The sequence below is a fragment of the Manacus candei genome, unplaced genomic scaffold, assembly GCF_025592945.1.
Source record: "Manacus candei isolate 608988 ecotype Guabito, Panama unplaced genomic scaffold, ASM2559294v1 h1tg000060l, whole genome shotgun sequence".
Taxonomy (NCBI): domain Eukaryota; kingdom Metazoa; phylum Chordata; class Aves; order Passeriformes; family Pipridae; genus Manacus; species Manacus candei.
Window position 1 is genome coordinate 12,690,392 of NW_026138108.1, and position 12,516 is coordinate 12,702,907.

General features: G+C 39.9%; 1 protein-coding gene across 5 annotated transcripts in view; it reads right to left on the bottom strand.

The window, feature by feature from the left end:
• Positions 1–12,516, bottom strand: part of KIAA1549L (KIAA1549 like) — a 130,885-nt gene that overhangs the window by 13,571 nt on the left and 104,798 nt on the right. For 4 of the 5 annotated variants that reach the window (XM_051804179.1, XM_051804181.1, XM_051804180.1 and 1 more), the window contains 2 exons: positions 11,407–11,536; positions 5,985–6,332 (listed from right to left, as the gene is read on the bottom strand). In XM_051804179.1, coding sequence (XP_051660139.1) covers positions 5,985–6,332; positions 11,407–11,536 — 478 coding nt within the window. The remainder of the gene's footprint in view (positions 1–5,984; positions 6,333–11,406; positions 11,537–12,516) is intronic. The other variant, XM_051804178.1, reaches the window with a different exon arrangement.

Below are 12,516 nucleotides of genomic sequence, written 5' to 3' on the forward strand. Positions count from 1 at the left end.
GTTTCATCACTAATAGGTGTGAGGGATGAGTAATCATGTGCATGAAACCCATGGCACTCAAGAAATGACAGGTTGGACAATGTTTCCCTTCTAAATTATTTGTACTGCTATAGATTAGAGGTCATAATTTTGCTAAATATACCTAAAGACGAAGGAATGGTATCTCATTAGTGTTTCTTTTCTTCAGCATATGATGGGTGAGACTTTGGTTTTCTGGGGTTTTTTGGGGTCTTGGGGTTTTTGTTGTTGTTTGTTTCATTGTTTGGTTGTGATTTTTTTAAATTATGCTTTTCTTGACAATGCTTCAAAGCAATGCACAGGATTAAAGATAAAATCAGAGCAATAACAAGCAACAAATTTTGGGAAGGCTGTCCACTATCAAGACACGGGCATTTTGACAAAAAAATGGAGGCCAGTGGTGGGACTTTGGCCCTCTAAACAAGAGGTATCTGGTTCAGCCAGAGAAACTCCCTCCAGAAACAGCAGAGAAAGTTAAAAACACGTCCCCATGGGATGAGTCACGCTCTATCTCCCGCCTGTAGAAAGAGCCTACAGGATTTATATGATTAGTTCAGACTTAACACCTACATTTAGGTTTGAATTTGGCAATATAAATCCCACACTACGTATCAGAAAACACTATCTTTCAGTAATCATCTTTTAAAATTACACATTTAGACCGTATTCCAATACCTTCATTCTCAAATACCTGCAAAACTGGGTTAACAAGGAGGAAAAGTAATTTATCAAACACTGACTTTTGATGTCAGTGTCTCCAAGGGAAAAGCAACACAGACCAAGCATCTTCCTCCCTCCTCTCACTGCCACCCCTACTAAAGCAGGGTAGAAACCCTCAAAGGCATGTCTGTGAAAATAATTTTTTCTTTCATGCCACCTACAGTCTCCTAATATTTACTTTCACCACGCTGCCATGATATTTAAAGAATTTCTACATTTAGGTAGGGAAAAAGAAAACTCAAAAGGCACTGTTACATTTCTTAGCCAGCAAATACTGATTTTTAATGAAAGAACTGTAAAGAAAAAAACAAATGTTATTTGCATCAAAGAAAAACCTCAATTATATTTCTTCTAATAGTGCTGAATGTGAAATGGTCTGCAATGCCTCTTCTGCACCTCAAACGCTGGCAGTGCTCTCACAGGCTGGGCTGAACACTTCCTTCTGGCTCCACAAGCCTTTCATCCCACATCTTGCTCTCAGCATGCATTTGTACCAAGTATGAAATCCTTTTTATTCCCTCTATTTTAAAGGAACAGCACATGAGATAATGTTTCAGGGTGGAAAGCGACTCCAGACACTGTTTAGAAGGGTTGGCAGAGACTCAGAGTAGATCTGAGTTTTCTCTTCTGTGTGTTAGTGGATGTGCTTTGGAATAAGGACATCCTAGGAGGTATTTTAAGGGATCACAGTTCACATATATGCTGCGACTTGCACTGAAAATTTTTGGGAAAAAAAGTAAAATAGAAAATCGAAGCATTTATTTTGCTGCTTACACAGGGGATGAACAATTTTGAGTGACTGGCAATATTTTGCTAGTGGCTGGGCAGAGAGAATCCTGTTAAAGTGAAAAATCCTGTAAAAAGATCTGCTACAGCATGCTGAGAACAGTCAGTCCTCATGCTGAGCTTCCACAGACACCTAGATGGTTATGAGAGGGAACTCCAATAAAATTTCTAGAATTTCTCCAATGGGTTGGGGTATTAGTGTTTTCTTCCATGCAACACATAAACAGAAAAAAATGTTCAGAAGCAAAATTAAATTAAAGTTTTACTGTAGAGTCCTGTTGCAGATTTAGATGAGCCCTTAGGTTCTTGGCTAACCAGCATGATTAGAGAGTCATGTAGAATTAAAGTCACTTCACTGAAATTTGTACAGCATTGCGAATCCAATCAGAGAGGGGGAAAAAAATCCACAACCCAGCTGATTTCACAGATTTTCCTAATTTTACTCTTCAAAAACAATCCTTTTAAAAGGATCTTTTGGGGTTTTGCCTTTGGGCCCAGGAGGATAAACCCTCTGGAAGACAAAGTTCAGCCACCAGCAGACACCTGCATCACTGTCTTCTACAACCCACAAAAGACTAATATCCCATCTGTCAGGATGCAGGAAAGAAAAGGGACCTTAAAGATTATCCAGTTCCAACCCTCCTGCCATGGGCAGGGACACCTTCCACTAGACCAGGTTGCTCAAAGCCCCATCCAACCTGGCCTTGAACAATTCCAGGGGCAGCCACAACTTCTTTGGTTAACCTGTGCCAGTGCCTCACCACCCTCAGACTAAAGAATTCCTTCCCCATACCTAATCTAAACCTGCCCTCTGTCAAATTAAAGCCATTCCCCCTCGTCCTACCACTCCATGCCCTTACTAAAAATCCCTCTCCAGCTCTCACTTTTAGGTACTAACTAGAAGGGGCTCCTAGGTCTGCCTGGAGCCTTCTCTTCTCCTGACTCAACAATCCCAGCTCTCTCAGCCTGTCTTCACAGGCCAGCACACAATAACTTTGCAGTTGGCTTTAAGGCTGCATTCCCCTGGTTGCAATATTTAAAGACTTTTATCATCCCCAACTTACAGACTTGTCTTGGGTGAAATTATTCCACGTTGCATTTTAATTACAGAAATATCCATCTCCTTACATCTCACCATGCAAATTAAAAGAGCAGTGTCTTTGTTTACTCTTTGAATGATTTGACTAATTTGGTTATTAAATTGAGCAGTGTCTTTGTTTACTCATTGAATGATTTACCTAATTTGGTTATGAAATTGCAATCCAGGAATAATACAAACTTATTGATTTGGTTTTGCTTTAATAGCTGTCCTGTTTTAAACTTAGCTGCTGTTACTGAAAGTAGCTGAATTTTGGTAAAATACCTCTCTTTACCTCTTTTAAATGAAGAGAAGCTCTGAGGATGTGGATACATTATCAGCCTGCAAGTCTTGGTCATCAGTGTCTGTTCATGGTGCTACATCTCACCCTGGGACACAGAGCTCTGTAACTATCACTCCTCTTTCCAGAGCACTGAAGAGGAGAGATGGGAACTGGTCCAGCCCTGTAATAAAGAGGGTTTTCTTCCCTGGTCTTAGCTCTTGGCTTGACTCAGCTGAGCAAATTTCCAAAGCAGTAATATGATCTGCCAAGATCCAAGGCTGGCTTGTGCCACACAATCAGCACTATAACTCCATCCTCCAGTCACAGCATACCAGCTGGATGGCAAGGACTCAGCCAAGTGTTACTCAGCATGTTTTTGGAGGCTCCAGAACAACACTAAGGCTTTGCATTTCACTTGCTTTTCTCTGCCTGGAGGAGATGTGAGCCCCATAAGAAGGAATCCTGTTTTCACAGGGCAGTTTGGGAAACAGGCATTTCCTCACAAGAGCCACAGATAATTTAGGTATTAATATTAGCATGTAAAAAAACCTCCCAACAAACAAACAAAAAAACCACACAGAAGGTCTCAAAAGGGAAAAGGAAAATGAAAAAGAAGATGCATGCACACTCTGGAGAGATACACAACTGCTTGATGGTGGGATTAGCCAAGAAACCAAAGATCTGTAACTTGGAGGACACCTGAAGAAACACAGACTTGAGAAGGGGTTCTGGACCACTGAAAGCAGATGGCACAAAAACTCAGGGACAGAGGCCAACACTGAGGTGGAGACTTGCATGCAGAATTTTGCTTTTTTGCCTCAATCTGTTTAACATTTTTGCTTGATAAAGATAGAGCATGTCTGCACTAGAAATCTTATGCAGCACTTGTATCACCTGTGATATGCCTTTGCATTAGGTTTTATAAAACCAAATTACTGGAAAGTTTGTGGGATCTTGTAAAAAGTTTAGTCTAGTGTAACTGGGCTGTGAGGAGCCAGATCTCAGAAAGGAGTGACACACTGAAGCCTAGTATCTAAAGACTCAACAGTAAAGCCAATGTCTGAATTTGTTCTGTATAAGCAGGGAAAATGTTCTTGAATCCATATTTCAAATTATAACAGCATTGTTAATGTTGACTTTTAATTGCCACTAAGAACTGAAGTTTAAAAAAGGGCAAAAAATAAATAATTCTTGGTTTGCAGAGGTAACAACATCCCAGTGCACAGGTACGTCTCATCCCCAAAGCTGTCAGAGGCTGCTCACTCACCCCTCAGCTCACTGAGCCTGGACACCTTCTCCACATGTTGTCCAACCCACTCCCACACACTGCCCATCACAGCATCTCCCCCAGAGCTGCTGAGGAGAGGTATCCCAGACAGGCAATCAGCTCCTAAGGTGCTGAGATGTAATTCTTCCATGTTTTTCCTACCCACAGGTCACCTCCCATGCACGTCTTGGCTGGATTTTTTCAATTACAATCCTCCATCCCCATCTGAGAACAAACCAGAAAATGCTGGGTGCTCCTGAAACTGATATGCAGAAAAACTATGAGTTGCCAGCCCTCATCCAAAGTCCAGTAGCCTGTGCCTCTCCTAATCTGTGGTGATAACTATCTTCAGGGAATTTAACACTATCTTGAGAATGCCAGAAAGATAAGCAAATGCATAAAGGTCCCAAACATGCAGACGATTTAGGACAGTAATAAGTCTTAGAAAGAAAACAGTGAATCATTCACCAAAAAAAGTACGTCTATTACATTTTTTAAAAACCTCTCACCACATAATATTTTTAATTTCATTTTATGAAGGTTCTTTTGAAGTGTTGAAGTAATTTGACTCCCCATTAGCTGTCTCTTGAGCTCTTAATTGAATTCTAACCATAAAATATGATTATATGCTGTATGAAGTTCATCGGACCAATTTCAAAATGCCAGAAATAACCTTTAGCATGATTTAAATAGCACTGGCCTGAACCTTTGCAGGCAGTGCCACTGGTTTTCAAGTATGTTCAGAATAGTTCAGAGGCAGCATCCCTTAATGTATTTTTTATTGTCATGGAAGGAAGCCATGGTAATGGTTATTTTGAAGTGAGGACATTTTTCTGCATTATCATCTTATTCTAGCCAGAGTAAGGGACTCAATTTGAAATGCAATCTTTAAAAAAAAATATATTTCTGACAAAAAAACCTGTACCTTAAAATGGACAATTTTCAGACTAATATTATTAGTTGGGCTATTTCTCATCTGAAAGCAATAATCTCTGGTTTAGATTTGTACCTGATATATAAGAAAATATGTTGCTGAGTTTCACAATACCATATGTAGTGAAACTACCAGGGACAGCTTCACAAGCCATAAGCATGCACGGTGCTACTATGACTGCTGCCTAGGCACCTATAAAATTCCATTAACAATTTCCACCCACAGACTGAAGTTCTTAATTCATTTGTTGCTTCTGAGAGGTAAGGACATGTTAGCTGCAATTTGAGGCTAGAAAATTAAGGATAAAGAGTGACTAGCTGCAATTTGAGGCTAGAAAATGAAGGATAGAGAGTGACTTACAAGGTCAACCAAGAAACCCATGGAATTAAATCTTCCCTAGAGTCCCAAGCCAATAGCTGTAATTGCAAGACTGTCAGTAACAGTCCACATTTCAGGTCACTCTATTACACTTGCTTCACTCTCTTGCAATGATGCTCTTCAGTGCTGGACCTCTCCAGTGATGCAGAACTGTTGATGTTTCATACCCAGCTGCTGACATAGTTGTTCTGTGAAACCACATTGTTTCCTAATATGCATTCAGTGAGAGACATGCAAACAAGTTCTTGATCTGTTGAACAGCCTGGAGCTTAGTTCAGCCTATTCTCTCAAGTACAATTTAGTCAAGACAACCTTGCTGCTAAAACAGACACCGAGACTTTGTGGTGTACTTGTGTGGCTGCAAGAGATGTGTCTGGGTAAGCATGTTCACATATGCCCCACTAATCACAGTTATGAGCAGATCCGGTTTTAAGCACGTAAATGGGACTACTTTAAAAAAAAAAATGCGTCTCAGAGCAGAAATACCTTTAGGATTATCACGGTAAGAAGCTTCACTTACTGGTCTTGGTAAGCTGTACTGATACATTTCTGGTCTGTACGTGGGTACCCACTGTACCCCCGCTCTAGGCCGGGTCATGGTGCCCGGTGCGCTGGTCACAACCTCCGAGTAGGGCAGGTGTGGAGCCGAGCCGTACGAGTCCTGCCTGCTCTGGCCCCCGTGGCCTGCAGAGGCCAGGCTGAAGGCCTCCTCCAAGAGCATGTGCATCTGCTGCCGAACCTCGTCAATGGAGGGCTGAGAACTTAAAGTCGAGGTCTCCGAGTGGCCTTTGGCCTGACGGGACCTGCTGTAATTCCGAGGCTCGTTGACACGGTCAACATTTGTTTCTTCTATAATTTCGGGCTCGGTCTGTTGGGGGGAATAAAAGCACGTATATGTAGAAAGCTTTACAAGACAGTATTTGTGCTGCTTTGCAAAACATTCTCAAGCACAGATGTAACATACACAAAGTCAGGAATTGTGACAATGGAGGCGTGCGACAAATATTGGAAAGGAGTGATATGATGCAGGGGAGTATAATAGCCTTTTATATCCTACATTGTTTGCTGGGAATACTAGCAGGGACACTCTGTAGCAGATTAAATTGTCAATGACTCACTTAAAAACAATTAGAATTAATGTTTAAATTCTTTTCTTAGCTGTCGTATCAATGGGAGCACAACTGTGCCAGGAAGAGTATGGTTCCCTAAATAGTACCATCACTATGAAGGACCCCTCACAAAGGGACTGCTTATTGCAGCTACAGAGACTGAAATTTCTTTGTTCATTCTCTCACATTAAGATTTCAGAAGAATTAAGGTTTAGCAGTTTTCCTGAACTTTCTAACCCAGCGAGGACCACCAACAATGAACTACCACAAATTAGGTCCTGTGCCCTGCAGAGGATACCCTGACCCAGCTCGGTCGTCTCACCCAGCCACCAAACAGGAGTTACACAGATATTTATGCAAAGTTAATGTGGGAACAGTGAATGAAGCACATTGGGCAGCTTAACTTGAAGGGTTACTCCTGGGGTAATTCCTTCTGTACAGAAAAGTACAAACATAAATCACCTCCCCGATGTTTTTGCCTGTAACTCCACGACAGAAAAGAATCATCACACTGCAAGAACTTGACAGTGAAATATCGCACTCCATTTATATTTTTCTAAGATTAGTTTCACAGCCCATAGTTTTAAAAATATGTATTTTAAACCGGCAACCTAAAACAGCAACCAATTCCTTACAGATCTTTAAATATCTGTAGGATTATCCTCGTATCATTTAGGATACTAGGATAACTGGAATGAACGGTAGGATATGTACTGTCTTCTATATATAGCATGAGGTTAGAACTGTGCTAGTGTTTAAAATAGACACAAATAAAAGAATACAACAGGATGTTCTTACTAAAAATTCCAGCCCTATCCTGATGGTTTGAGTCTTCTGTAACTCCTAGTGTGGCTTTTTTTTTTTCCATCTAATCATGCTTTTCTACATCTGAATAGGTAAGCAACTGTGACCCCAACCTTTTGCAAGCTATAGGACAATCATCATACATATTTTTCCTTTTCACAGGAAACTGTCAAAATTACTTTCTTCTTCTATTATCAGCCACACAGAGAAGAGTTACATTGCTAGTCTAAAAAGTGATAATAAATTTAAGTAAAAAATTCATTCATTTTCTCTGTTTTAAGTATATATTTTGTATTTAATGAAAATTCAGCAGCAAATGAAAGAAGAAAAATTAGAAAAATAGTGAATCATTTGCATGTCAGAATTCAAACATAGTTTATATAGTTATGTTTATACAGTGTATATTATCCAAATTCAAAACTACAAACCCAACTTCAGGCTTCCTAAGCGATATACAGGTCAGACTGGGAGAGGGAGAATGTAACTGCACAAAGTGAACGAAAAAACTTTGTAGGAAATTTTCAACTAAGTAATTTCCCTAAATTTTCTTCCTGCATTTTGATTCCACTGTAGTTTGTGTTGTTACAGTAAATAAAAATCAGGTACATTTTAGAAGCCAGACTATAAAATGCAACGGTAGTTTGTATAAGTGCAGCCAAAGAGCCTCTAAAATAACCCTGTCCCAACTGGGTGATTAATAACCACCGTACTTCTATTTCCTCATGCCTGTAAAAATGTCAGTGAATGGAATCCCACAAGAGACCTACTACTACCCAACGATGAAATAAATCAGGTTTTCTAATGGTGAAGCCATTAGACCTCAACAGAATGTCTAAAATATATCGTACGAATAAAAGATGCCTATTAGCAGTCAACATTGAGTCTGTTTTGACTGATGAACATAAAAGCTGACAGGAAGATTTTGGAGGAGACTGGTTGGTGATCATTCCTTTTCCTCAAGTTTTAAAATATGTTTCAATTCACCCTATCACTTTCTGATGCATGCCATTTGCTTTCCTACTTACTGAAACACATATGTATCATAAATAGATGCCACCATTTTCGCTAATGCAACCATTACAAAAAAATCAAGATATTGTTCATACACAGTGACTGTATAATAGAAGGGACTAGAGCTACATGAAGAAGGAAAAAAAAAATCCTGTACTGAGAGACAGACTTTATACACTTACATAATTCTGCTGCTGCAATTATATCAGAAAAATTCCTTAGGTGAACATTAATCCATGAGCTTTTTGAGGCATTGCATTAATTTAGCTAAGTCAACAAAATTATGCCAGCGAATTCTCTTCTATGTAGGTCTCTTGGATATGTATAATAGGGTCATTTTCTTCCTTTTACAGCAAAACCAGTCTAAATATTTTCTGCTAAGGTATACAGCAGTCTAGAGGTTCTAGAGTCTTTCCTTATGGCATTTGGTCTACTCACAGTTGTCTTTGAACATGTTGAAAATAATAAACATGTTAATAAAGTCTTCTTAATCTAATTCCTAGGTGAAGGTGATGATAGCAAACACTGTTGGGATTCTTTAAAATTGAAAGATAGATACTGTTCAATAATAATTCATTTATAAAAGACACTATAAAGGCAAATAATATACTGAAAACATGAAATAGCAGAATGTACGTGCCAAAATAATACAAAAAGCTACATATTCCATATGGACATATATAGAATATTATATCTTTATGTTCATATCCTTAGCAATTTTCAGCACTGAGAAACAGAACCATGATTCAGAGAAATATCATAAAAAACAATTAGAAAGAATGAAGTATTCTTAGAAAAGTATGAATGAAGTATTTTAGAAAACCATAATAGAAGTATTAGAAATTTTTTGTTGAAGGGGAACCCTATGGTTGTACATATAAGTCTAGCAATTCTTAAGGAGTTTTCTCAAAGAATCTGGGGGATCTTAATCTCTTTTCTTTAAAAAAAATTATCACTGTTGAGAAGATAAACCTTAACACACACAACAACATGGGTGTACTGGTAACACCTTAAAAAAATCCATTTCTTAATCTAGAAAAAAAAATCTCAGGACACAAAGACAACGTGAGTTGTTTGATTCATAAACTTAATTATTTGGAACTGCTTATAAAATGCAAATTTCACTATTCTTTGGCAGGACTTGCTGCTAAATAACATGTGCTGGAAGGAAGATATTAGAGGAGTCTGAGAAGGCTGGAACCTTCTAAAGGACAAACTGGATGTCAAAAAATGGTACCAGGTGTTACTATATTCAAACCAGCCCTTTCTCAGAGCCCTTCCTCACCCATTTTCAGAAGTCAGCTTTACAGAGGTGTTTAGTTGCACCACTGGTGAGATCCATATGAATTCCATGCATAAATACAGCTCCAAGTGCCCACCCATGAGTATCCCAGGAGATGAAGCCCGTCAGACACTCGGCAGAGCTCTGAGGAACCTCAAACAGGAGCAAGGGAAACCAGCCCACACTGCAGGCTGAGGCTTGGGAACTAAATTTCAATATCCTGTCCCATTTTCCCTGTGGTATTTTTTCTGCTTTCAGACAGGAAATACATTCCGAGTTAGGAGAGGTGCACTGCAGCGAATCTGCAGTGCATTGGGCAAAAGGATTTTATGTAACATATCAGTTAAACAGACTGTGCCAGGGGCAGGTAGCCCAAAATGCAGCATTAAAAGAGAGGCAAAAGCAAATTTTCTTTGTGATGTGCACAGATCTCAGAGTTTGCAAATATTTGCAGGACACTTCAGAATCCGCATAAACTCATTAATCTACCTTCAAAGTTTTTAACTAATTTCCTTTAAAACACATTTTACATATAGTATACACAATATACTAAAATATATTATTAAAATCTGTTGCCATGGTCCCTCTCAGAATGTTTTCAACACTGATTTCAGGGAAACATCCCCTGTGAAAAACTAGCTTTTGCTAGCTTAGTATTCTAATCCCTCAGAGAGCAGTGAACCAGTCATCCCATGTACGTGGCCCAACATGACTCCTGCTGTCTGATGGGAAGTGTCCAAATGCAGAAAATCATTTAAGAAATCTGACAACCACAACATGCCCTGAAGAATTCTCTAAAAGATTTAAACTTCCCTGAACATATCCCCTGACCTTGGCACTTTTCTTCACCTTGCTAAAAACACGCTCCTGACAGCCGGGGTGGGGAGGGTTGACAATGAAGCCCCACACAAAATGTTTGTCATCTACAGAGTTCAGAGGATGAACAACCACAGGTGAACTTCCCTGCTTTCCAGAATGGTTTAGACTTTCTCTGGGGACTGCTCTTCAGGGCTGGCTGAGCTACAGCAGTTTGTACACGTGACGAAGGATTGAAAAGTTCTACGTTACCCCAGTGTGGGGCCTATTTTTGTCCTCATTGTGGGTGCACACAGTGCCAAGTTGTACCCAGTGTATGTTGAGACTGCATAAGACAACTCATCTGCCTCGTGCTGGCTGTGTGAGCTCCTTGGACCGTAAAGCAGCAACTCCTCTGGCTGGGTTTGACATTTACCTACGCAAAACTCTCCCAGTTCTGAGGTAGCAAGAGGACAATATCTGTCCCTAAGGGATTTCCACAAAACACTGACATCAGGACTGAGGTGAAACTCCCAGAATTTGGTTGTTCATTCTTCTGACTCAAGAGAGCAGCTTCAGGCTGTTCTTCAGAACAAACAGGGGATTTTAATTGCCATGAAAAAAGCTCAGTCATGTGAGTGGCCGCACACTTAGAAGAACTATCTAACTTCAAAACACAGCATTTTGGCAAATAATGAGTTTCAGGGCAAATGCTTTCTTGCATTTCAGACCATAAAATGATGTACAGTGATAAAGCACATGAAAGAGTCTGCGTTTTGAACATCCTGAGCTTTTTTTCAGGTTGCTGAGTGCACATAAAGTCCTCTAACACTAAATATCCCGTGACAATCTGGTTTGTGGTTTACCAATAGTTTCCTGGGTTTAGGAGTAAGTTAAGACTTTGCAGAGAAAATTTAACTGCATATATCCAATGAACTTACATCGTATCCACTGTTACGGATTCCACGCCTAGGCCTTTCTCGGGTCACGAGAAGATCCATCTCAGTTTCTCCTGGGCTAGGACTGTTCAGAGACTGCCTGCTCCTGTACACTGAGTTCTTCAGTGGCTGCCTAGAAAACATGGAATGAGGAAACAGTAAAATAAAAAGAAAACAAAAGTACGACAGGCAGCAGCTTTTAATACTTACCTTTATTCTAAGATGATGAGGTTCACAAAAATGCCACTTTATTATAGGATAGTCCTTCTATATGAAGTGCTAGAAATCATTAATGTTATTAAGAGATGATTACATTTTTTCACTGATAAGAAAATAAAGTTATGTAAAAGACATGGACATCGCATGTGGGAGCTTATCAGAATAAATATGTCCCAAGAAGATATCAGGTCCCTTTTAACCTCGGCTGATATGATTCAAATTCATTAAAAAAAAATTATCAGAAAGAACAGGACCTCCCACAGACACAGACGGGGAGCAGAGGTTTGGTTGCTGATCCTGAGCAATGAGAGAGAAGCGGAATAACGCTCCGCTGTAACAAACACCCAGCAGAGTGAACGGGAAGAGAAGCAGGAGTGGGAGGAAACTGCTTGCAAGATGCTGTTTTTAAATAGCCAGTTTGGTGACTGGCCACAACTTCCTCAGAGAGCTGTGCTCCCTGGGGTTCAACTGCTTCCAGCACAGCTCTGAGCAACACTGGGGCGAACTGCTGCTCGTCCCTAGGCACTGAGCTTTCACCACTGTGTGCTCAGGAGCAAGGGGAAGCAAATGTAAGAGAAAGGCAGCATGTAACTGAATACCCAAAATACCCTGTAATCTTTCCAGCACGACCATTTCTGCCCTTGTTACTGGTTATACAAAAACAAATATAGCATCCCTCTGTGAAATACCAAACATATCTGTACATATCTTCAGGAGTGTTTGCCAAATAGTGATACAGGATCTTTATCAAACTGTGTCTTTTAAGAAGGCTACTTCTAAACCAGAAGAATTTAGGAGTTGTTTTCATGCTGTATTTGTCCATTAGTCATTTTCTTTGCACAGCCCAGAGAGCCACTGGTCCCGTTGTAGATCAGTAACAGATGAAATAATGGC